Raw genomic sequence first — 26180 nt, 5'->3', positions numbered from 1 at the left:
GCTGTCCAATTTCTTTTGAATACATCCTATGCAGAGGAACTCATACTCCCTCTCAGTAATAGGTCTTACAGTCAAGCTGCTCTTAATATAAGGAGTAAGTATTATTGACATTCAGCTGGAACCTACCTTCCTGTAGCTTAAAACCATTATTTCTTGTTCTACACTCTGAGATGACAGATCTGACAGATGTTTTCTATGATCTCTACCTGACTGGAAATGAATATGATAAACAGACCTTTTGTATGATATCCTTTCAGGTATTTGAGGAGTGCTATCATATTTGCCCACAGCCTTCTTTTATCCGGGCTAAATATTCCCTGTTACTTCAGCCTCCCTTTATAATTCTCCTTATCATCTTTGCTGCCCTTTGCAGACTCTATTGTCAAATTCTTCTTACAGTGTGGTGTCCACAACTGGGGTCCAGCTGGATCTAATCAATGAGTAATAATGTGGAACTATTTACTGGCAGATTCACCTTTCTTTCTAATGTTCAAGAGTCAGGGGTGATGTGACAATAATGGTTATCAGTCACATTGTTTGCCCCTACAAGGCAGAGCAGGAAAGGATACCTTAAAACTGTCTTGAAGTATCTTGGCAGTTGCTCTTAAGAGACAGCACATTTCATAAGTCAGCCTGTCTAGTTGGCACATATCAGATTAGGGAGTTACCAACTACTACAATTTTTTTCTTTGTTATTCCTTTGAACCTCAGAGGTCCAGCTTGTCATTTGCTTTTGAGCATGATCTCATGTTCTGTTTTTTTCTGTGAAGTCCTGAAAGCTGTTTCCAGTGATATGGAATATCCTTTGAACTCTATTTTTGGTTGTTACTCTCCAAAAGAGCCTACTGCTCTCAGCAGCCCAAAACCTAGACCCAGGAGACTCACTGTAGGAACTTACCATCTTTAATAATTTCTCATAGAGTCCTGGAATCCTTAGGATAAGATGATACTGTCTGTCTGTCTGTCTGTCTTATAGTGCTGTTAGAAATTTTTAATGCTTATCATTCCCATTGTTGAAAGATTGTTTCCAAGATGCTCTCAAATTTGCATTGGGCCCTGAATACCTTTATATGCCTATCAGGTTGATAGAAGGTATTAACTATCACTAATGTTCTAAACTTGGCCTTCTCTGAATGACAAAGAGCCTTAAAAAGATTCAGATCTATTGCAGGATGAATGTACCTTGCCCTTTCCTAAAATGCATTTCCCCCCCTTCCCACCTAGCGAAACTGAAATGATATTCCTGCTCACTTCTTTGTGGGAGCAGGCAATACATGCAAGGGTTTGGGCTCCCTTCCTCAATTTTGATAAGTATTTTCTCATCTGAACTCTGAGTTAATTAATACAGAACAGAAAATAAGGGCATGTGTGCAAAGAATGCCAATAGTGTTTTTTTTAAAAAAAATTGAGCCTATTTTCATTGCTAGTTTTCTAATACTATTTTGGCTTTGCAAAGCTCTTAAGTTTTTTTTTTAAAAGAAATAAATAACTTTATATGGACTTCAGACTTCAGCTAGTCTCCATTCTAACCTTTCAAAATCCTGTGGGAGCAATACATGCTATGTGTTGGGGTGGGGACGGGGGAGAGGTGGAATGTAGATGAAAATTAATTGGACATGTAAAAAGTTACTTTGAAAGAGTAATTGGAACTGGGCACAAAATTTCCCACAGCACATTCTTGATTCTGGGCAGTTTAACCCTGTGCTGTACTATGGATTTTGCTGTAGAGACATATTTCCGTTTCAATGGATAAATTACTACGCAATATGCAAGAAGTGGGACAGGATTTGAGTACCAATTATATTGTGTCCCAACACAGGTTGGTGGCTTTTAAAAGTCAAATGAAATATTCATTCAAAATCTTGTGAAGAGTGTATAAGAAGTTAGTGTCTGGGGGGCGAGGGGGAAGCAGCTAGAAAATATATCAGTCTGCACACATACACATATAGTGTTTCTTTAATTTCTAAAGATGTAATTAAAATGTATTTATTAATTATTTTATTTGCTCTGGCTCCAGAATTTGCATCTAATCTATTGGCTATCTGGAGAAGAGATGACTATCTATCAGCTCATGCGCCTGATCCAGTCCTGGAATTGTATCTTATGGTCCAAAGTAACAAGACCCTATTTTTCTAGGTTTGAGTCTTGCATCTCTAATTAATTCCATAAGATGATCCTAGTCAAATCACTGTTGCACATTCTCACCTTCCCAACCACAATAAGAAGAATTATAGAGCTGGCCTATTCTGTATAGTTTTATAAGGATCACAGTGAAGAATATATCTGAATGGTTTTAAGGTTGTTGCTCACAGTTTTACTTGCAATGAAGATGCCACATTTTGTCATACATTCCTCAAGTTACTTTTTGGCTGACATGAAATCATGAACATAGCTCATATAGAAACACATCAAATTGCTTACTGAAAGTACTGTGTGATTAATATGGTGCCAGCCAAAGAAAGAATATATATGTTATTGATGTTATTTAAAAGCCTGCGGACCGGTGAATTTTCTGTATGTGAAACCAGAAGAGCCATGGCTCAGTGGGAGAACATATGCTTTGTAAACATAAGGTCCTGGGTAGGGAATTAAAAACTTTAGCCTGAAATCTTGGAACACTGGGGCCAATCCATGTAGAAAATTATATAGATAGATATGTTGCTGATTTGATTTGGTATAAGGCAGCTTCCTATTATCCTAGAATAAACTGCAATCAATTATAAAATCTTCCTTATACAACTGGCTCTAACTTGCATCAATATTTAAAATAACTGAAATAAGTACTATCTTTTCCATGTCATTTAATCAATTAAGGTCAGGGATAGATCACCTACAGCAGCCTTCCCAACCTTGTGCCACTGAAATTTGTTGGGATTACAGTCACAGAAATACCACCAAGCATGACCATCTTGAGGGCACCAAATTACAGAGTCAAAACATAGCAGAACCCGCATTGCTCCCTCAAGTCCTGCTATGCTGCCTTATTGTGGCAAAGGTGGGTGTATGTGTTAGTAGAGTGCTAGGAAAGCATTTGGCCCAGGAGAGATCAGAAAAGTCACACACCAGGCATTTCTATAAAAAATAATTTTATTTACATAAAACAAACATATTTAAAGGCTGTTTGCTGAGAGGAGAGATTTCTCTCAGCTGCACATTCTCTGCAAGCCTACACAGAAGGGAAACTGAAACTAAAACAAGTTCAGGCAAGTTCTTCTCCCCACCCCAGTGCAACAATTAACAACTGAAAAGGGGACAATTAAATTCAACCTCTTCTCCCAGCCAAAATGATTAGTTACCATAGTAACCTTAATCTGTAGTAGAAAAACATATTAACAGTATGTTCCAGGAAGGGATAAGCAGAGAACACCAGGAGTGTACAGGACAGAAAGAGTATATACTCCCAGCAGGGTCACCCAAGCTATGAACATCATCCCAGCTGACTAGTTAAAACAAGCAGGTACATATTTTGGGTAGCAGCAAGGCAGATTATTATTTAGTAACAACTGCAAAGGCATCCATTTCATACAACATGGGAGAAGGCAATGGTAAACCACTCCTGTATTTTATCAAGAAAACCATATAGATAGACAAGATAAAGTGAATGACAATATAGTGCCGGATGATGGGCCCCTTAAGTCAGCTGGCATTCAACATGTTACTGAGGAAGAGCTGAGGATCTTTCAGAGTAATATTGGTGTTTATGATGCAGTTAGATTAAAGCTTTTGGGATCTCTGGTTGCTGATGCTGTCATGCAGAACAAAAAACCTGAAGCTGCAAAGACAAAGTCACAGTGGAAATATGGAATGCAAGAAGCTTGAACATGGGAAAATTCTGCACAATGAAAGATGAAATGAATCTACCAGATTGACATCTTAGGCCTCAGTGATTGAAATGGACTGGAATTGGACATCTTCAGTTCATACTGTTTACTACTCAGGATATGAAAAACAAAGAAGGATCACATTGCTTTCATGGTCAGGAAGGATATAACAGAGATCAATGCCCAAATAATATCAATTAGATTTTGCAGACAACCCTTTAATATATTGGTTATCCAAATTTATGCCTCAACCACTGGTGCAGAAGAAGAGGAGTTTGATGAATTTTATGGTCAAGTTCAAGCTGGAATTGACAGAACATATGCAAGTAAGATGTCCCCTGTGGTTGGAGACTGGAATCCAAAGTTGGAAATAGTAAGGAGAAAAATGTAGTTGGACTATATGGCCCAGGAAAAAGAAATAAAGTAGGAGACTGACTTATCAGTCTGACTTATTTGTTTCTTTACTGCTAACAAGTCTTCAAGCGACCAAAACAATGCTTACATACATGGACATCATCAGATGGAGTACACAAAAATCTGATTATATTATTGATACAGACATGTAGAAAAGCTCAATTATAATAGCAATGAGGCCAGGGACTAACTGTGGAACACGTGGATGTTCCAAGTCAAGCTAAAGTAGTAGAACAAAGCTAGACAGTTTCCATGGTATGATCTTGACTAGATACTCACCATTTTCAAGGAGAACAACAGGAATCACTTTGTAGTCCTGAACCTCATTGATAGGAAACCTCATTGATAGGAACTATGGAATGAAATCAAAGTTATTAAGGATGAATGAGAGACTCCCAAAGATCAAGAAATAGAAGAAAGCAAACAGGATGTCAGAACAGACAGTGGGAATTGTGAAAAGAAGAGAAGCTAAAGCCAAGAAAGACAAAGATCTCAGGAAGGAATAAAGAATTTCAGAGAGCAGTTAGAAGAGATAAGAAACAGTATTACAATGTCATCTGTAAAGACATTTAAGATGGAAACAGACATGGAAAAACAAGGAAAGTCTTCTAAAAAATCTCCAAACCCACGAGGAGGTTTCAAATTTGAATTGGTACACTAAAGGATACCAATGGACAAATAGTAACTATTTTAAAGTAGATCAAACCAAGTTGGAAGATGTACACTGAAATTCTGTACAGTAAAGATGTCAATATCCAAGGTATCTTAGAAGATATTCCCTTTTTATCTCTAGCGCTAGAAGATGATTTTAGATCAGCATCCCAATCATTACCAAGGTGGAAGCCTAAAGGAATTGATAGAATATCTGTAGAAATGAGGCAAGCAACAGAAGAAAAATCAGTAACAGTCCTAACTAAATTATGCCAGCAAATCTGGAGAATGACATAGTAGCCAAGAGATTGGAAGAGGTCAGTCTACATACAATACCAGAGAAAGGAGACTTAACAGAGAGTGCAAACTATTGCTCAATATTCCACAAAGTTGGACTGGGAAGAAATAGAATGGAAAAAGCATTGACACTTTTGAATTTTGGTGTTGGAGAAAACTCCTGAGAATATCATGGATAGCAAAGAAAGCAAACAAATGGACCATAGAATAACTCAATGTAGAATTCTCACTTGAGGCACAAATGACCAGTCTCAAATTATCATATTTTGGATGTATTATGCTAGGACTCCCTTCAGTAGTTCATATTCCTGGGAAAAGGGGAAGGGAAAAGAAAATGATGCCCAGCAGCAAGATGGGTGGGCTCAATTACAGTGGCAATGTAATTGGGAGTTCTGAAGATCCTATTTGGGGACAGATCATCCTGGAGAAGACTGTTGTCAGTAAGAGTCAACACCAACCTGATGGCACGTAATCAATCAATCAATGTCTTGCATGGGTAATTTATATGTTGGGAGTGAACAAAGAACTTACCTATCATGATGCCTGAGAAGGCTAGAATAAGACCAGCAACCAGAGCTGAAGTGACTACCGACAAGACCAAAGAAAGAGGAGGATTCTTGGTGGGCAGGATCAGTTCATCTGGAATATAAATATGACAACAGAACACATTAGTTGTCCTCAACTTTTCTTCCCATTATCTTCCCATTCAAAAAAAGTGGTTGCACAATATCTATAGGAAAGCATGGACCCACATATTCTTGGACTAGTAAAGAAGATGGCTTGGATGTGCACACTTAAAAATTTAGTGCCATGTGGAGGTAGGTATCTAAGCATTTACTAAAGAGTTGGAATTAGCATCTTTGCACAAATGTTCAATTAAAGGGTAAGGAACTTCCACAACCTGCTGCCCTACAAATTTGTTCTGCTGCTGCACCCGGAATCTAAAATCAGCATTGGATTCTGGCTGGGGGTAGTCCAATACAGCCAAAGAGCAAAATTCTGATGTCTGTTCTTATGCAATGTCTTACCTATGCAAGAGACACCATCATTAGCCAACACATATCCATAGCCACAAATGCAAACAACCTCCTGAGTCTTCATATCCCCGTGGCACATGTCATGATCACAGTGACTACAGTTCAAATATAGCTTAATGCTGACTTCACCATGCCTCTCTGTCACTAGAGAGTAGATGAAAGAACAATTATTGATTTGTATGGGAACGGTAGGTCAAAAGTTCATAAAGCCCTCTAAATAAAAGAACAGTAAGTAGGATAATTGTGAAACTACCAGCAAATCTAAAGTGGTCAACATGGGTAAATGGCTTTGGTTATTGGAGGTGGGGGTGGAAAGCAAGCCCCGTATTTTCAGTTGTAATATCATATTACTACTTGCAGATACTGCCTCATGATTTATGCCCAAATTGTCTTTGCATGGTGACTCCTCTTGTCTGCAGATTTTACTACAAATGCACATATGCAGAAGAGGAAATGCAAAATTACCCCCACTCTGTTTTCCATCTCCACTGAAAGATACTTTGTCTGAATTGTTCCAGATTCCACCCACCTCTGTTAGAAATAACTTCCCCAACCTGGTATTGCCCTAGATGTGTTAGGCCTATAGTCCCTAACTAGCATATCTGTGGGGTATAATAATTCAGTATTAGGAGAATTGTGGTTGAATAATATGGACAGCATCAGATTCTTTAAAAATTAATCTAATTTAACAACTGGAATGTTTTCAAGCTGTCTCAGAAGACATACTGCTGATATTTTATCTGTATACGTGATAAAATAAATAACTGAAAATACCTTTTAATGCAGGAGTAAAGAGTGAACCATACTGGCTATTAATAAAAGATACACCATCCTCTCCATCTATCTCTGGGTCATTTTGTTCTGCTGCATTGCCACCTACAGAATTGGAAAACAGCTTAAATATTTTTGTGTGGCTGAGCTAATGCACATTAAAGAGCAACAAAAACTCTTGTGGCACCTCAAGGGTAAATAATATATTGTAGCATAATTTTGTGTGGGCTTTATGTGAGTAGCCTGATATAGATATACAGTATCCTCATGAATGCTGAGAAAATTCAACACACCGTATTTTTGAATAATGAGGCCAAAAAGTCAAGAAGTAAGAGATAAAAATCTATTTTGAGTACAAATGAACACAGTATTCAATCCAATTGATGTAATAACCCATCGGCATAGTGATGACAGCATACTGAGTTTCAGTGGATGCTGTAAGTTATATCCTTATTAAAAATGGGATCACTCAGAAAAAAAATCAAGAAGCATTTCAACAATCCACTTTGGGTATTCCAACTTCAAGCCACCATAAATTAAGGTGATCATGCTAAGAAACTGCTCATGATCAGGAACTCTGAGTACATGAAGGTTTGTGAGTGCCCCCTCCAGTGACAGAGACACGAGGGCAAGGCCTGTGTGTAACTTTCTCTTTTGGTTGTTCATTTTGCATTCTCAAAAGAAGGCTTATCTTAGTCTATCATGGACTGTAAACTTATTGTACTTAATAAATACAAAGTTGGCAAATTGGAATGCATTTACAAATTCAACTTTACAGACTTGGAGTCCCATAAAATGTAGAATAGCTTGTATACTACATAAAGTACTCATCCATTTTCAGGAATTTGTTTATTCTTCAAATATGCTTTGTCTATTCATCACCAGTGGGAATAGATCTGATTAAGTGGTCTGACCTTCTAAAGTTTATGCCACAATATATCTTTCAGGTGACACAAAATATTTTTTTCATGCAACATGGCTACCTTTTTGGTATTTGTCAGATGCAGGTAAATAAATTATACCAATAATCAACACTACAAAATAAAAAGCATCTAACAGAGAAAAAAGCAATCATCTGGCAAAATATCCAATAAATTCCATATGGGTTGCAGTTTAATGGACCTTTGAACTTTTAACATTCAGAATTTCAGTTTAGCAAGACTTTTGTGTTATTAATGAAGTAACTGAATGTTTCAGCACAGTCCCAGCCACAAAGATGACAAATTAGGAGACAAGGCAGAACATAATCTCCGAACAGTCATTTGACTGAAAGACTGGAAATGTCACAATATGCAAAAGTTAAGCTGGTACACAGTGAGTAGCAATAATTAGAAAACTATTCTTTTTTAGTTTATTAAATATACAACAATCTATCCAGTATGGAAACATAGGGATTAATAAGACCACTCTGAAATGGCAGCATATGTTAATCTGATCCTGGGTTATTAAACTGTGCATTGCAGCTTCATTTCTCTTTCTCTATTTGATCCGTATTCAAGCCAATCGATCTACCAACCAGTCATTCCTACCAATCCAAGAGGTGCTCTTTCAAGAGTAGAATTCATTTGTACCAATTCATTTGTACATTTAAATATTTATACAGGAGATGTCATTCTATGTTTCCCAAGAGAAAGAATGTGCATATGAGAGAGTGTGTGTTGGTGAAACTTATGGATTATAACATCACTCCTGATTATTGGCAATTATAATCTAAAATATCTTGAGGGCACTAGATTTCTGAATATAATATGTATGCAGTTAAATGAAATGTTGTAAATATTTGTTAGTTTCCTCTGAGATTCTCAAATATATGAGTGGGTCATCTGTACCATTTGCATCACTCAACAATGTGCTGAGAACAAGATTTTCTATAAGCTCTTCTAAATTCACTGCTATATTTTAATATGTATCGGAGCTGGTCCTCACATTCTGGTATTCAAACAATCAACTTTAAATGATAATCTCATTATAATACAAGCACAGTAGTTACCACATCAACCTCATTTGTAGCCAAAGAGAAGGTTAATAACAGAAAGTATCGTAAATCACCCATAGGTGAGAAGAAGTGAGATTCAGGATGCTCAAAATGTTTGAAGATAAGTAATTTTTTGCAAAATTTTTGTTTTCCGTGAGAAGACAATTTTAACCTATGCAGTATCTGACACCCAGCACTAAGATCTATTGTTGTAAGCCTTCTATACCAATGATGATATTACATTTCCTGGCAATCCATTTGCATGGAAGCTAAGAGGCCTGATGTATTTGCTTAATCCCTTGAAATTCGGGCTGAGGGATGCTCATGGTACAAAAAACTCTTAATGAAAACAGTTCCTTGACACCACCACATCCATACCACCAAATAGTTTGTGTGATTTGTTCTCTTCTGTCATTTAGAAACATAAAGCACGTGTCACCATCTTTTAAAAATTTGCAGCAGGATCTGGAAGGTTGATGGCATGCCCTCATGGGATTTTTTTTTTCCCCCACCAGATAGGGTGCTTTTGAATGCTTCTGCCAAATATTCTGCCACATGGGCTGTGCCACAGGTTTGGACGTGTGCTAATGCCAATGGGTATTACAGCAGTTTGACAGAGTTACTTGTGTAATTTGCAGAGATTTGATGTTACAAAGTAATGCCAAAGAAATGTCTCTCCCCCAATTTAAACCATGGGGATATACACCAACCTTCACAATGCACACATAAAAGATGATTTTTCTCTATGCTGCTTTTTCATTAAAATATATTTGATATTATATGCATCTAGTGTTAAAAGGCTATATATACACAGGGGGTCAAGAATTCTGCACACAATTCTTCCATGCCAATGTCTGTCAGTGAAGATCCTAAAAATGTATAGTTGAAATCAATCAGATATAATTTATAGTAGACATCCATTTTTGCACAATGCTCATGGCACAATTGGAGATAAAAAGCAAAGAACAATGAGGACCACTTTCTAGCGTAGTTACGCATCTTAGTGACAAGCTGTGAAAACTGACACAGCTCTTGCTTTTTGAACACCAGAAGCTCCTCACAGCAGTCCTTCCTTCCCTTTAGCTAAAGTTATCCACAGAATTTAAAATCTAGCAATGGACAATCAGACTGGTATAACACAACCATGCAGAGTCTTGGACACCCTGTATAAATATGCAGCATTATGTAACGTTCAATATACAGATAGATGTAAGTATACATATAGATACGTCAGCTATAGGAAAAAAAAGTGTTTCAAGATTTTGCTGAGCATTAGCACTAAGGGAGGGAAAGGGACACCTTGAACACGAAGCCACTTTACCTATATATCCTCCGCCTCCTCCACCTGAGGAGCACCCCCCTCCACCCCCTCCGAAACCCCCTCTTGTCTCCCACCCCCACTTCTTCATGGCCTGGGGGCAGGATTTTCCTCCGGTAGCACCTTCCAGCAAGGATTTTCCCGACCAGAGGAAGGAAGTGCTATCATTCCAGCCGCCTCCACCACCTGCAGTCCAAGAGAAGGAAAAGTAGCTCGCATAAGTATTTGTTGCAGGCCCCCAGAAGGCAGACCCCAGCAGGATAAAATCAAGTCTCCCATAGGAAGAGTTTGGTACACGTTTCCTAACAAAGGCTAGAAACTTACTTGGGCTTTGTAGTGTAGTCTGCAAGCCTGTACGTACACATTTGACAGTTCTCTAAGTGCAACAAAACCTTGACACTTAAACCTAATTCTGTTTATCTGGATTACAGACCGTACACAACAGTCCTAGGATATACACACCCTGGGAGAAGTCTATATGATGTTACTGAGCCAGTTACATTCATAGTTTATGGACCTATCTATAAATAGATCCATCCAAATCATTTACACCTCGCCGTGTATGTGAGAGATAAATGCCCGCTAATTGGTGTAAAAGTACATGGAAAGTATTAAGTCTGAGTAAAGCACATTTGCCTGTTTCAGAAGCTGAATTTCGTGGACCAAGTCTACTGTTAGTTGTGTGTGTGTGTGTGTGTGTGTGTTCATTATTTCCTCCTGCCTAAGTTGAATGGGTGGTAAAAAATTATCCTTTTTTTAAACCCCTACAGGTCTTATTTAAGATGATAGAAGAGAATTTCCTATAGAAATGCTTTCAAAGGAGAAGAGAACCTGGGAGAAATGCTCATGAACTGAGTGTGACTTTTTGGATTGCTTTTGTTGTTACGAGAGCTAGAGGTTAGGTGGAAATGTCCTGCCTTTTGCTGGACCCTTGCTTCTCCAGTGTCCTGAAGCTTCACTTCAACCCCAAACCAAATGATCATACAGCAACTTTTCCTAGTGAACCTTTTCACCACTGTTGCCGCTGAAGAGGAGTTGAGAAATTAAGCAATCGAAGAATTTTTCATTCCCCACACGGTTTATCTGCCCATGAATTTGGTGGAGAACACTGAAAGGTATTTTTGAATTTGTATTCCTGTTGGCTAAAATAGACATCTATAAATACAAATGTCTTTTTTTTTTAATTGTATGGCATAGCAGTTGGTGTTCATGCTGCTTTCTCTTGCTCTCACACTAGAGAAAATTGCAAGCAACAGTGTCAACAAGCGTTTGCAATCCTAACAAAACGGGAAGACGTGCGTTGCATAGGGTCACTTTTTGTCTAACTACTCTTCGTTAAATTTGGACTTGTCTTCCTTTCAGGTAAATATAGTACGTTTTAATGCTCCCAAGCCTTGTAACTTAATTTCCATTTTTCTCTACTTAGTCCCGCATTATGGGTTTTTAATTATATTTTCATGTGGGTTCACTCCTGCTCTTTTATTACTGTTTATTGTTATTGCTGAACTTATTTTTTAGCCCATTTCATTTGTTTCCATGTCAATGTACTTTTATGCAAATGATTTAGACATAACATTTGAGGCCTTGTTTTCAAAATGTTTATGCAAGCTGCCATTGGAAAAAAAATGTGAAAAATGGCATTAAAAATTAAAATAAGCAACAGACAACACACACTGAGGCTCTGAAACTTTATCACAAGCTGATCTGTCTAAGGCGTACAGGAGCAGCGGTCCTGGCATTTATAGAGAGGCAAGCTCTTGGGCTGGAGGCATTTTGGAAACACAGTTCAATACATCTGGGGGACACTGGATTGGACCAAAACAATCGTAAGGGCATAAGACCTGTTCTTCACTGCGTTCCCATGAAATAATTATCTTTCTGCAGTAACTTTGACAGGAGATGCAGAACATAAATTTAACAAATAACATTGCATTTTTTAAAAACTCTGCTTAACAGGGAACAAAGATTGCGTAACAAATGTGTCTGTTTTTCTAGCAGTACAATGTTTATATTTCCTTCAATCTTTTCTCCTCATGGCTGCTATTATATGTTATTGTTATTGTTGTTATTATGGCTGCATTATTACTATTATTATGGATATTATTATTATTATTATTAGCCAAAAGACCCACGTAACAAACTGGCATTTATTTTTCTTTGTCCCTCTGCAACACACTTCGTAAACGTTTTATTGCCTACATTTACATCCACTGCACAAGATTATTGGAATGTCTATGTCTTCATTTTGGTGTAGAGCTGTCAAAACCTGCATATCCTTGGAGAAATCTGTTGGTGTCCCCATGCTGGTGATGGGAAGGAATGTGCTCAGAGTTGTTAGAACTTCCATTCACTCTTTCTCATACCTTCTTTTTTTTTTTCTCCCAACAGGGGTGTCCACAGATTATGGTCAAAAAGTCAAGGTGGTGGCCATGACAGTGCGATCAAAGCCCCACCTGTTTTTTCTACATGCAGCGCACATAAAGAACCAACAAGCCACCCAGGCAAAGCTTTGATAGCACCGTCTGGGCTGCTATCGTGATCTTTTTGACCATGCCCAGTGAGCACATCTGTCTCCCAAAGATCCTGCAATCAGGGAAGCAGCAGACAGCTCTCATCAGAGGTCTGGACTGATCGGTCTCAGAGAGCCTTCGCATTACTGCAGACAGGATGCCACACCGTGTGCGCACCTTTTACATTCAGGTTCTGAAGGAGTTTGGGCAATTAAAAAAGAAGAAACAAGGAAGAAGCCCTGACTGAATAGAACACCTATTACATTAAAAAAACTGTTGTTATACTAGAAATAAAGATCATGAAAACAAGCTGGTGTGGACATCTGGAAGTGTTTGTAAGATCACTCTCATTCAGCACAGAACCAAAGAATAAGGACCATATATTGCCTTTACCCCCACAGTCAGTAACAAGGATAATGGCAATTATTCTTAAAAACAAATTTCCCCTACATCTTGCTCTAGTATGTACTAGGTATGTACAATCAGGACTCTGAAAGAATGAGCAAAAAAAAAAAATCCCTATTTTAAAAATACATCTTTGCAGAAGCATTTTTAAAATCCAATGCTAATCTATATGAGGATCATTTTTTTAAACAAAAATTCAGAGCTGTGTTGATTTGGGATAGTTACTATTTCGTCAATAATAGAACCAGGATATATTTATACAAAAATGATTTTTAAATCTAGTAAATCTGCAAACAGCAGCCATATGCTATAAGGATGGCTAATCTGCGTTAAATAATCTTCACTCTGAGTTTATTTGTTTTCAAGGCTCTGGTGGAAGAAACCACTCTGATTAATTAGACAAAATATCTTTTATGCCTTTTCTGCTTCTGAAGCACTGTATATATTCAGAAGCATACCATTCTGTTTGAATAAATTGCATGAATATTTGTAATTTGGGCAAAGTAATATGAATAATTCTGCAAAATGGTATGGAAAGAAACTGACAGCTGTAGATTCCAAGTTCACATCAATAGTGCTCCAACAATCCTTCTTCACTAATGTTAATGGCTGTGGTCCAAATAATTTTATGAACAAACAGGAGAGAGCCATATGGATAGTGGGAGCTTGGTCTGGTGAATTGACACTACAGCAGTTCCCAGGCTGAGGACACCAACAGCTGCTTTTCAACAGACAACCCTTGTTTTTCAGGCAGTGGAAATTGATCAGCCGATGCCAAACCTATGCTCTGACTGCTTGGATATTCCTCTGTGGATCACAACCCATGGCTTTTACCAACTCTTTTGTTAGGCCTGGCAAAGAGCTAGGAACAAATGAGAGAACATTTCTTACCTGCGGCTCCAGATTTCCCATTGAACCCTGGAATAGATATATCATTCTCCAGCCTTTCGTGGTTTGATGTATAGGCTTTGGCCCTGTAGGCCCTGCCACCTCCTCCTGCTGCAATGATCAAGGGGACTGGCTTTCCATTCTCCATCTGAAAAAGTAGAAGGGAGAAATAAAATTAGAGTTTAGCTATGACAGGTGTGTAAATAATAAGTGTGTTCCTTACATGCTAGCTGTATTTCATAATCCCCATAGGACTATAGATTGATATAAAATTACTATTGCATTTTTATGTACCCTAGATTTAACAAACCTTGGCTTAATACACTTTTGATGCAGCAGGCAAAATTTTTGTTTGGATGTCACCCACAATTTACAGATGAACTCTATTTTTTTTTTTTTTTGTAAAATAGATCAGACAGCACTTGCTTCTGTGCATCTACTGGCAATCTTGATGTGTGGGTGTTTGTTGTTGTAGGTGTTCTGGCTTCACTCTTGAAATGCTGCTGCTGTGGTTTTAAAGGATTCAAAGAATCCAATGGTGGGCAGAAAAAGCAATTTTAGAATGTAATGGACAATTCCCTATTTGACTGATTTATAAACTGCCTCCCTCCTCTACAAATAATGCATAATGCAATACAGATAACAATTCAATGTTACACAATAAAACCACAAAACAATAGCAATAGCAATGTCAATGGTGGTCACAGATCTGATTTCAGCTGTGAACTTCTGGAATAGCCAGGCCTTAATCATTCTCCAGTAGGCTATAAGATTGGGAGCTATCCTTGCCTTGACGGCTAAGCCATTCCAAAAGATGGAAGAAGATGGAAGCAACCACTAAGAATGCTTACCTCCATGCTCCCTTCACTTGTAGCTATTGATAAGGAGGTACTTTTTGCAGACATTCTCTATTCAGAAGTTAGGAGGGATAAGTGGTCACTAAGGTCCAAGGCACTGAGTCATATCCAGTGTTGTAGATGTTAACTAGCACCTTGAATTGTACTCAGAAATGAATTGGTAGCTAATGCAGCTCCCATAAGAAAAGTGTTACATGACTATACTGTAATTGTCTTGTAAGCACATGGGCAACCGCATTTTGCACCAGCTGAAGTTTCCAGGGGGTCTTCAAGGGCAACAGAACAAATTGCAGCAATCCAACTGTGAAGTGTCAAGGGTGTGAGTGACTGTCTTCATTATCTTCTGATCTAGTTGGGCAAAAATCCTTCTGGCCATGGTCTGCAGTGCTTTTCCAGCAGAAGCTATGTACCCTGGTGGGCCATCTGGTTGCAAGCCTTTTCTTTCAACACAACCCCTTCAAGAGCTAAAATTAGTGTCACCCCAGAACTGGCTGTCCTTGGAACAAAGAGCTACCCAGTCTTGCTTGGACTGAGTCTGAGCCTGCTTCTCCCTGTTTAGGCACTGATAGTGTCCAGGCATTGGGTCAGGACTTCTCTCACATCTCCCATTCAGCTCAGGGGAGAAAGATGTAATTGGATGTCATCAATATATTGATAGTACCTTATCCTGTACCAATAGGTGAGAGCTTCAAGTAGATGCAAATCATGATGGGGACAAAAACCAGTTGCTAGATCCATCAGGCACATGGAGCAGGCTGCTTTAATCACTCCAATTAGCCCGCATGGACTTGAGGAAGTGATCTGTCCATGATTATGGTCATTTATTGTATCTGTATGCCAAGGATTAATGGAGGTAATCAGTTCTATCATATACTACAGGAGCAAAGAATAGCTGTATTGGGCAACAATATGCAAAAAGAGATGTTGGTGGCCTCTACACTGTTCCAGTTTTTTGTGGGAAAACATAATAGCTCTTTAAAGGATGATACTGCGCTGAGAATCATTACCTTGGCTTGTTGCCATTCTCAGTTATGAGTGCAATGATTTAGGGAATCTGAGGACAATGAATAAGCTACAGCTCTTAGCAAAGCTCTCTCTGCATTTGCAGAATTGTGGGGCTTAGAATTAATTCCACAAAATTTTAAAAAACAGTGCTGTTTTTTTCCCCATTTCAGCTGAAAACAATAAATTTCTTACCAACTGGGTATACTTGGTAAGTATGTATGTATGTATGTGTATATATGTATATATATATATATTTATATATTATAAATGTACAGTATATATATATATATATATATACACACACATTTATATATTTATATTTATTATTTAATATTTATAATATTATATAATATTTAATATATATACAACATAATATTTAATATTAACATATATCATAATATATATTAATATATTAATATAATATATTAATATATATATATTATAAATATATAAATATATGCATTTATTTATAAGTCTGTGTGTGTGTATGTATATGTGTGTATGTGTGTGTGTGTGTGTGTGTGTATGAATGAGGAGGAAGGAGTATTAGGTATGTTCACCGCCTTGAGTTACTTATCAAAATAATAAAGGCAGGATAGAAAAATAAAATAAAATAAAAATAAATAAATAAATACACTTTACTCAGTAAGATTATAAACAGACTTGGCTGTCATGATAAAACCATGATTTATTGCAGAGGTGGCTAACCTATAGCTCTGGGGTTGGAAACACCTCTAAGTCCCCTTCTTTGGAAGTCAACCCCTGGCCATGACTGATGAAAACTTATGACAGTTTTCTGCCATTTTGAGCTGGAAACAGAGAAAAGCTGTAGTGCAAGCTATGATGAAGGCATATCCCGATATAAAAAAGAGGCAGGCAACCCTTAAAACCCCAAACCTGTTCATATATAGATGTCTTTGCAGCTCTTAACCACCCACAAATGTTAAATACTGATCTTGACCCTCAAGATAGCCTTACATTTTTTTTCCTATGATAGGTTCCTATGAAGAAACTGCAACAAGCCAAACTCTCCAAAAACAGATAATATTTTGGGCACAGTACTAAAGGAAGTTATTAAGAAAAAATAGGAACAATGATTTCCTTGAAGCTGTGATAGAAAGAGGGAAGGTGCGGAAAATGCAGGACCCAGGGGCTTGGTTTCAAGGTTTACATTCTTTCAGAGATAGCTCCCCAAAGCCAGATTCCTAAAGGGCTACTCTTTCTGTTTCTGACATCCTCACTTTTTCTGCCTACCCTCTTCAATCAATACAACCCAGGGTTAGATACTCTGCCTGAAAAACGTATCAAATTCAACCCTCTACCTCCAAAAGAGCAGCCCACAATCAGAATAAAAGTTATTTCTTAATGTACCAATACCTTAAATACGTAAGTTGCACCTCCTCCTCCTCCTCCTCCTCCTGCCCATTCTTGGACGCTTCCATTGGCTTTAATTTCGTCTTCAATCACATTATTCTCTCCGCGGCAGACTTTCTGTATGGCATGATGGATCTGCAAATACAACCAAGTGGACAGATTCAGACAAAGAAGCCTGCTCTTGGCCTCCCTCCATGGAACCCAGAGCTACTGAATCTGTGTTATTCCCAGCTAAATCTTAGCCTGCACCTGGAGTAGAATGAGAAGAGTTCCAAGGTGAAAGAGCTGTTTTCCCTAATCTGGTATCCTCCGTTGTACTGGAATGTTAAATCCTGGAATATTCAACCATTGTTACCAAGTTTAGCTTTTGGCCATTTCAGGCTGTGGCTGAATGACCTTTTGCATAAGGAACAGTTTGTAATTAGCTTAGCAGGAAAAGGACCGTGCTAGAGATTTTACTTCTGGATAGGTTTTTTGTTTTTATTTCAGCAAATACAGCATGATACATTGGAAAGCAATGAAGTGGGACATTCTGCAGCAACAGACTGAGGTGTCACCCCATCTTCTATCCTTGGAATGTACAGAAAAGTGCTAGGCAACTCTCGCAAGCAATGGTGTATTTCTATTTGCAAAGAGATTATCAGAAAAGAACCCCTTCTTCCTGCCAGTAAACATTTGGCCTTCCTGAATATTTCAAGAGATTTTTCATCAAAAGTTAATTATTAGAAATGATTTCCTAATGCACCAAAGATGCTCAGCTCAGAGAGGACACTGGTGGCAGAGTTATGAATGTTGGGTCTCTCAGTGTGCCCCTTGGCCCAGCAAGAAGACCTTGCTTCAACCCTAGCTGTGTCGGGAAACAGCACAAATTTCCTTTTATGTTGGCATCCTATCTGTTTGGTGAGGCTCAGAAGTTCAATATATTCTTTTCTGAAAGTAGCCCAACACACAAAATAAGAAATATGTTTCGCGTGGAGAGGAACTAAGCAAAAACTGTATACTTTAGATTGGCTCTTAGTCCATATGGATGGGGTTGTCTTATAAATACTGTTAATAAACTTTTGCTGCCAGAATAGACACAACATAAAACAGAAGAATATATTCTATTTCTAGTGAACTTCTAACATAATAATGAGAAATTACCTGTGACTGAATGCATTCACCCCAGAGCCTATTCAGATGTTGGAACAAAAACCTGCTTAATGTTTAACAATATTAAAATGCTTACTTATGTTCCGCATTTTCTTCATGGATCTTAGAGTGACATGCAAGCCTTACTTTCCATGTATGAGGGATTAGATTATGTTGAAAATACAATTACTTCAACAGGAATTTGTACTCATAGTCCAACCCTCTAAGGATAGTCAACCCAGTTCCCTCTAGATGTTTTGGACTACAGCTTGCCTAATTCTTGAACTGGCCATGCAGGCAGGAGCTGGTTGTATTTGTGCTGCTTTTTCAAAAATATTATTCCATGTTTTTGTATAGTTTTTAATTCTTGTTAGCTTCCCAGAGTCATGAATTTGAGATAGGCAGGTATATAAATGGAAATAAGTAAGTAAATAAGTAAATAAATAACTAAGTAAGGTTGGTTCATTTGTTCATCATAACCCATCATTCTGCCTCTGAATAGTGATCAAATATTCAAGAATATTCATATACTTTCTTGAATGCTTTGTAACTGATTTGACATATGCCCATGGTCCTTTATGGCAGGTGTGTGTCAAAATCTGTACTATGGTAGGCAGAGCATTGGGATCCAAACCCTGTACCTTTTGTTTGTGCATGCCACATCATCACACATACAAAAGGGACAGACCTTGGACTGTGATGTTGCAATTGCATTCATGCAAATTTTCACCCCTACTGCAGATGCTGCTGTAGATACATAATGGCTGCCAGATGACTGAGAAAATTAATTTCTTGAAAATCACTATAAGGGAACATGTCCATAACTTCAAACTGTTCCTTGTTTATTCAGACATCTCTTCCTCTTGAGGTTATCAAGTGGTGCACAGGCATGAATTGGCCTCTGCTTCAGATGTATTGTCTGACTATATCAGACAATGCCATGCTGTTTGGATCAATTCAATTTACAATTCTATAAAAAGAAGAAAAGCACCTTTGGCCTCATGCCCATGCTTCACAATAAGAATTTCAGACCAGAGGCAGAAAAATATGAATTATTCTTACCCTGTAGCTTATTTATATTATTAATCAGATACAATCATTTAACCTTTACAAAGAAGAAAAAAAGAGCCTAATCTATACTAACTTTATCCTAAATGTATATCTTTAAAGTTTAACTTGTTGATCGGTAAGAGATTCATCAGAGTTGGTCTGTCAAGGGCCACTTGGGGCCATAAAAAACATCTGCTAGCACCAATTCACAATTGAAAAAGGGATGGTTAATCAAATGATTTAATGGAGTGACTCAAAGAAAGTGATAGATCACAGCTGGATTCATCTATATCTATCTCTATCTCTATCTCTATCTATATAAAATACATGTGTATTTTGTGTACATATACGTATGCAAGACGCTTCACAGCAAATACATAACTGATTACAATCCAACCAAGTGAAAGCTACTTCCACAAAGGCAATGCAATATCTTTGCCTCGATTACATTACCACTCAATAAATTCTTGTTAAGATTACAGTGGCCTATAATTTAATGACTCCATATATTAGAGTATGCTGCAATGCCCAGATCACAGATGCAAAATAAACAAAAGTGTCTGGTTCCAAAGGAACAATCAACCTCTTGTATTCATTTATAAGAGGAAGCAGGGATCTCTATTCAAATCTCTATTTTTTTCTGATACTGTACAACTAACACTTGCAGTGGAGACCCCCTATTTCATTTGTTCAGGTACAGCATAAGGAACCAGTGTCTGGATTTTAGCTATCTAAAAGATGTTCAAGACAAGAGCCCTGAAGAATACAAAAAGCAAAAGGCTGGGCAATTTAAAAAGATATAACTTTATATTTCCTACATCTTGGAATTCTCATATGAGAAAAATAAACCAAGTTCAAAAATATATTTGAAAAAAAAATCTGCCTGACTCTATCATACTCATAACTCAGTTAAGTCACATTACTCTGTGCTAATCATAAGTATGAAGAAAGCATTTCATGTTCATTGGGAAGTAGAAAACTCTCAGCATTGTTTGGAGATCAATCCCCCCACCCCCCTGCATAGCCTGCAGGAATCCAGCTGCCATACCTGGTGCTGCCATACCTGGTGCTCTAGAACCAAGCAGGCTTCCAGTTTCTCCTTCAAGATGCTTCATGCACAGTCCCCAGAACGGATGAGTTGTGCTCACTGGATAAGAGAGCATGAACAATTGGCAGCACAAGCTCCTTGCTTGATATCCAATCCATCAGCAGTCACATCCATTCTCTCCCCCTTCTCCACTACACAGTTTATCCAGATGCTGCAGCAGCATTTTATACCAGAAACCAAATTCCCATTCAGAGGAACAGACTTGGCAAAAGGTGGGCATCATTTTAAATTTCTGAAAATGCATGGGCTGACATGATGATAAGCTGTGCACAGTGAGGATGGCAGATGGAATGATTGATCTGCAGTGGCACTTGGCACAGAGTAGAGGCAATATGTGCATGTAGGGGCACAATCTGATCAGAACAGGCTGTTTCTCCCAAGCCAGATACTTTTGCTGGATGTTGGGAAGGATATAAGAACAAGCTACAATCAAAAGGACAGAGGCTGGGAAGCTTGAGATGCCAAGATTTTAGCAGCTGCACAGCAACAGGAAGAAAAGTCATCATGATAAATGGTTTAGTGGGAAGGATAATCACTTACACTAGGACAAGCATCTTCTCCTTGTTGCCCCACCAAAATATATAAGGTGTCGTTCTTCTTGAGTGTAAATATTCCCACGACATTCACGCCATATGATCTCATCATACTGTTTTTCCCTTTGCCACCAGCTGCCCCATAGCCTGAGATGCTGCAGGTAAAAGAAAAAAAGAAAAAAAAAAAACCATCACCAAAGGTCATAAGAGAAATATAACCAGAATTATTTATTCTTCCCACAGAATAACCTGATTTTCCTGGTACAGAATTTTATTTTTTTCAGGTTCACCTTTTTCCAAACCTTGCATTTGCTGATGAGCAAGTGATTCATCTTGGCTATATTTCAGTGACAGTTTTAATTAGGCCCAGGACCTATACTCTTCCAAGATGATCAGATCCTGGCAAGGCTTGGCTGAAAAGGTTGGCTTCCTAGCTCCAAATGGCTCATAAAGCAGAGGGGATTCTTGGAATCTGACCCAATGAGGCTCATGTGTCACTTTCCATAACCCAAGCTATCATTCTTTAATAAGGCAGCAACAGACACAAGAGAGGACGTGATAGCCACGGGATAGGATCCCCTGAACAGATGCTAGGAGGAATAGGAGCCATTGAGCTGATTTTCGGCAGGAAACTATAATGGCTAATGAGGTGCGCTATTGAGCAAGGCAAGCTGGCAGGGCTAATTGGCTGCAATTAGAGGCCATATTTTTCTGTGTAAGAGTAGATTTTGCATATAAGCAATAAAGTCAGGAACCCAGAGAGACACTCTCAGTGCCTCATTCACCAGCTGTGAAGGAAGAAGAACAGAAAGCTCCAGGTCACAATTCTACACATTTGTCAAAGCCTATAGCTACAAAGAGGGTATTTGTTCTGCCATTGATAATGGATGGCAAATTTGCACAGCTCCTATAGTGCCAATTATCATCTTGTTGGAATGAATGACAGTGGTTGAAGCAACAAGAATGTATAAAATGGTCTTTTTGACAGAGGGATTCTGTGGTTACAGAAGTGGGGATCTAGTTTGCAAAAGAAGCCTATGCTTGCTGCATTATTATGTGTTGAGGAACACTAAACCATGCTGTAAGAAGCAAAGGTAAAAGTTTTAAACATGGTGTTTTTTATGTCAAAGCAATTTGCTTGTCTTGGGACATGGACTGACTGCCATAAAATTGGGGAGGGGGGGCTCTGAGAAATTTGGATAAAAACCATTAATAAATGGAGGTCTTAACCTTCTCCTCCCTTGGGCTTATTGCATTTATTTCCTTGAATTCTCTCTTTCCCATAGAAGCACCTGTTAGAGCTACACAGAGTTAAAAAAAAGTTTAAAAATACATACATAAAAACTTGATAATTCCATGCTATTGTCACCACTGAACAGCAGGAATAACATTGGTAACAGAGCGGGCGGTGGTACTAACATTAAAATTAAAAGTTAACAACTCTGGGAGAATTAAAAAAAAATCCTAACCTGGTGCAAAATACAAAACCAGAATGGATGCCAGGCACACCTTCCTTGGGAATGCATTTCAAAAGCGAGGGTTTGGTACCGAGGAGTATCCACCAGGCCCTTGGCAATAACCATAAGGAGCTGGATCTGAATATACAGAATCTTTACTTTTGCTGTTGTGACAGAATCAATTATCTGGGCCTTGCCACTTCACTAACAGTTGAAGCCTATGATGAGTCTGCATTCAGCCACAGCTTTCTTTTGGCTCTTCATGCATCCATGTGGACACTCAAACAAAGTAAGTACAAAGTTTGTACTTACTTTGCTGACAAGGAGCTGTGAGAAGTTTAGATTTAGGAGAGAGAGTGGAAGCAGATATGGAGTGGCAATGGGGCAAATCTTAAACAACAGCCAGGAAGGCTATGGGAAGAAGCAGCTTCAAACTGAAGGTGATGGCTGGCAGCTAAAATGCCTAATATGGACTTAGTGAGCTCTAGTGTTTGTTGAAGACGGGTTGCTGGCTTCAATCCAGAAAAAGATTGGAGAGTGATCCTAAAATGGATTAGGTGGTGCTTGCACTGTTGAAAGCTTTTTAGTTTGTAAATGGTGTGAAGTCCATGAAGTGTTCTAAAGTGGAAGAGAACCAGCACAGGGCCTCATCTGCTTTTCACAGAGGACCCTTGCTTGGGTTGAAGATGATGGAAGAGACGATCAAACTGTTTACTTGTCAAAGGTCACCAGCTAGACCAAGACCTGCTGCCAGTTTGTCTGACTAAAAGAGGAAACATTGCCACTAATATCTGTAAGTCTTTTATTAACTCTAGAATTAGATAGAGCAGATAGGTCTAGAACTGAACACCTGTATGCTAAAATTGTAAAGTAATCTGCACCTGTATACATGCTTAGAGTGGGCTAGAACTGAAAATTGGAATTCAGAATAAAAAAATGATGCTTGTGTACTCTTGAAATCTGAAGAAAAGGCAGAGAAAACTGTTCCTATTTGACATGCAGAACAATTAGAAGCTGTATATCATGCTTGCAAAGCTTGAAGCCCAAGAAACTAAACTGCTTGGACATACCCTGTGACATGGCCAAAAAGCGAAGCAAGATGAGACCTTGTTATTATTGGATGAAATCATAACTGGGAAGTTGAAAAAAAAAAAACATCCAGAAAGAAGGGAATAGCAAATCACTTCCATGTTGCTGTTAACTAAGAAAACTATATGAACATATTCATATAATCACCAAGAATCCAGTTCAACTCAAGGGAGTCTTCATCTTCCTAATCCAAGCTATTGTTAATAGCAAATGAGAATCACATTTCATTTGATCAAAGCACTTTTCATTAGCAAAGGTTTTATTAAAAATATACTTGAGGATCTAATGAGGAATACCTACAGAATATTTGGTCTGCAATGCATATAAAATTGCATGGAATTCTCCATGTAGACACTAGGAGGCAAGACTGACAATTCATATATAGTTAGTGTGTGTGTGTGTGTGTGGGGGGGCAATTATGAATTACATGTATTCATTTTGTTTCAAAACTCTTAAACCTCCAACATTCTGTACACAGTAATTTGGAGGGCCAGGTTTCTGCATTGTGTGATGGTATAAAAACAAAGTGTTTCTTGAAAAGAAACTATTACAGTTTAACAATCATGAACTTGTATACATGTTTGCATATTTGTATTGTATGTTAATCTGAGCTACAGTTGGGAAAAAGGATTTTATGTTGTGAAACTAAAAGGGAAAGGATTACAATTAGTAAACCACATGGAGCTCAAGTCCCTTCACAATGCTGAAAATCTTAATATTCTTGCAGTTGTTGTTGATGTCCACTCCTCTCCCCCTGGTTCATTAAGAGATGAAAACCTCAAGCAGCAATGAGAACTAGTCCATTAATTATAAACAAACATAGTTTATATAAGAGGGCAATGCATGAATGCTGTGATAGCGGTTGGTGCCAGTGGCGCTTCCACCCCAAAATACATCGGAATGCACAGGACCCATAGTTGACCATGTTATTTTGCATATCGGGCAGAAAATCTTCCAAGCACTTTGCCTCCAACAATAACCTTAAAAAGCAATGCTTTTCTGCCCTTTCCTGACACCCCAAATCAGCCTCACTCTGCTTTAAGATATGACTTTCTCTGGAAAAAGCTAAAGATATGACTGAGCTGGAAACTGGGAGAAATTTCTCTGGTTTGCAAGGAGTCATTGATGATGGGCATTTCCTGGCCAAAACCAAACCAAACCAAATAAAAAAAAAAACACCAACATCCTAAGCCTTTGCCTATAAGAAAATAATCTTCTACCCCCACTAAGTACCTGGAAACTGATTCTGCTTTCATTCCCTGGCAAGAATAGAATAAAGGAAAATCAAGGAGTAGGCAACAAGTACAAAGGCCTGCGGACATGCATGCATGCATGCAAAAAAAAAAAGAGGATGTTATTTTGGAAATGTTAATACCACAAGCAGCCTATAGTATAGCATGCTGGCTGGAAAATTTCTGGGAATCGAAGTCCACATATCTTAAAGTTGCCAAGCTTGAGAAACACTGCTATAGAAGATTATTAATTGGTGTTCCAAAGCATGGTGCTAGATCGCCAGCCCAATCACTTGCCAGCCCTTTCTCTCATTGATGTCCATATGGAATCTAGCAGAGCTCATTCCCTAGAAGATACACTAGAACCTTAATCTTAGGGGGAGTCACCAATAAAATGTGCCACATGGGCAATTTGTTTCATATTCATTTGTTTACCTTTTTTGCTCCTTTGTAAGGGATGCCCCTTTAAAAAAAATGCTCATTCATTTTGTCCCACTTTAGCCAAAATGGAAATCCTCCTTTTGTCCAATATCATACCCTACTCCCCATCATGGCTTGATGTATTCGAAGGACCAAAGAGCTTCAGCTGATATCATGAAGGGAGCCAAGGCCAGCAGTGCTGGGGATCTAACAACAAAAACAATCAAAAGTTGCTAGGGAAATTGACTTGGAGAAATGTTCTTATCAAATCAGTTAAGCCACTTGCAGTAAATGCTCTCAGGCAGAGAAGCCAATCAAAGGAAAGTGTTTCCATGTGTCCTAAATAAGCTGCTATGTGCTATTGTGCAGGATGTTGTGACTCAATGTATCTCTAAAATAAGAAGAATTAAGCATTAAAAAATGAAATACACAAGGCACAACATCCCATTAAAAAAAACTAGACAGTATATTGATGACCTGTAACTTTTGATCTACTTGCTAGTGTATCAAAGAACAAAATCAGCCTTGGGATACTACTGAATTTTGTTTCTTCCCCCAGCATTAACATTAAAGAAATGAGACTTCTGTGCATATAATTTACTACTCTTCTCTTTTACATTAGGGTGATATTTTATATGCGCACATACTACATGCCAGACTTGAAAAATTCTTCCCACCTGTTATCCCACAGGCAAGTCATTCTTTTCTAAATGGCTGAATGAAACATCATTAGTTTTTTCATTAGCAAAAAATTCCCTATAAATGGACACCTGAGCAGATTTGGGGCCTTTGCTTGTCAATTTCACCAAGTTGTATCTCAGCTATTGAAACCACTAT

The 26180-nt window shown here is 38.2% G+C and overlaps 1 protein-coding gene across 1 annotated transcript in view; it reads right to left on the bottom strand.

The window, feature by feature from the left end:
• The window catches only part of ALK (ALK receptor tyrosine kinase), a 693943-nt gene that overhangs the window by 35697 nt on the left and 632066 nt on the right, over positions 1-26180 (bottom strand). Inside the window, exons 13-19 of the mRNA XM_063289507.1 lie at positions 21153-21300; positions 17327-17458; positions 14091-14235; positions 10288-10470; positions 6995-7096; positions 6212-6364; positions 5715-5822 (exon numbers count right to left, since the gene is read on the bottom strand). Coding sequence (XP_063145577.1) covers positions 5715-5822; positions 6212-6364; positions 6995-7096; positions 10288-10470; positions 14091-14235; positions 17327-17458; positions 21153-21300 — 971 coding nt within the window. The remainder of the gene's footprint in view (positions 1-5714; positions 5823-6211; positions 6365-6994; positions 7097-10287; positions 10471-14090; positions 14236-17326; positions 17459-21152; positions 21301-26180) is intronic.

The sequence above is a fragment of the Candoia aspera genome, chromosome 1 (assembly GCF_035149785.1).
Source record: "Candoia aspera isolate rCanAsp1 chromosome 1, rCanAsp1.hap2, whole genome shotgun sequence".
Classification (NCBI taxonomy): Eukaryota; Metazoa; Chordata; class Lepidosauria; order Squamata; family Boidae; genus Candoia; species Candoia aspera.
Note: the sequence above shows the minus strand (reverse complement) of the source record. Positions and strands in the feature narration are given on the sequence as shown.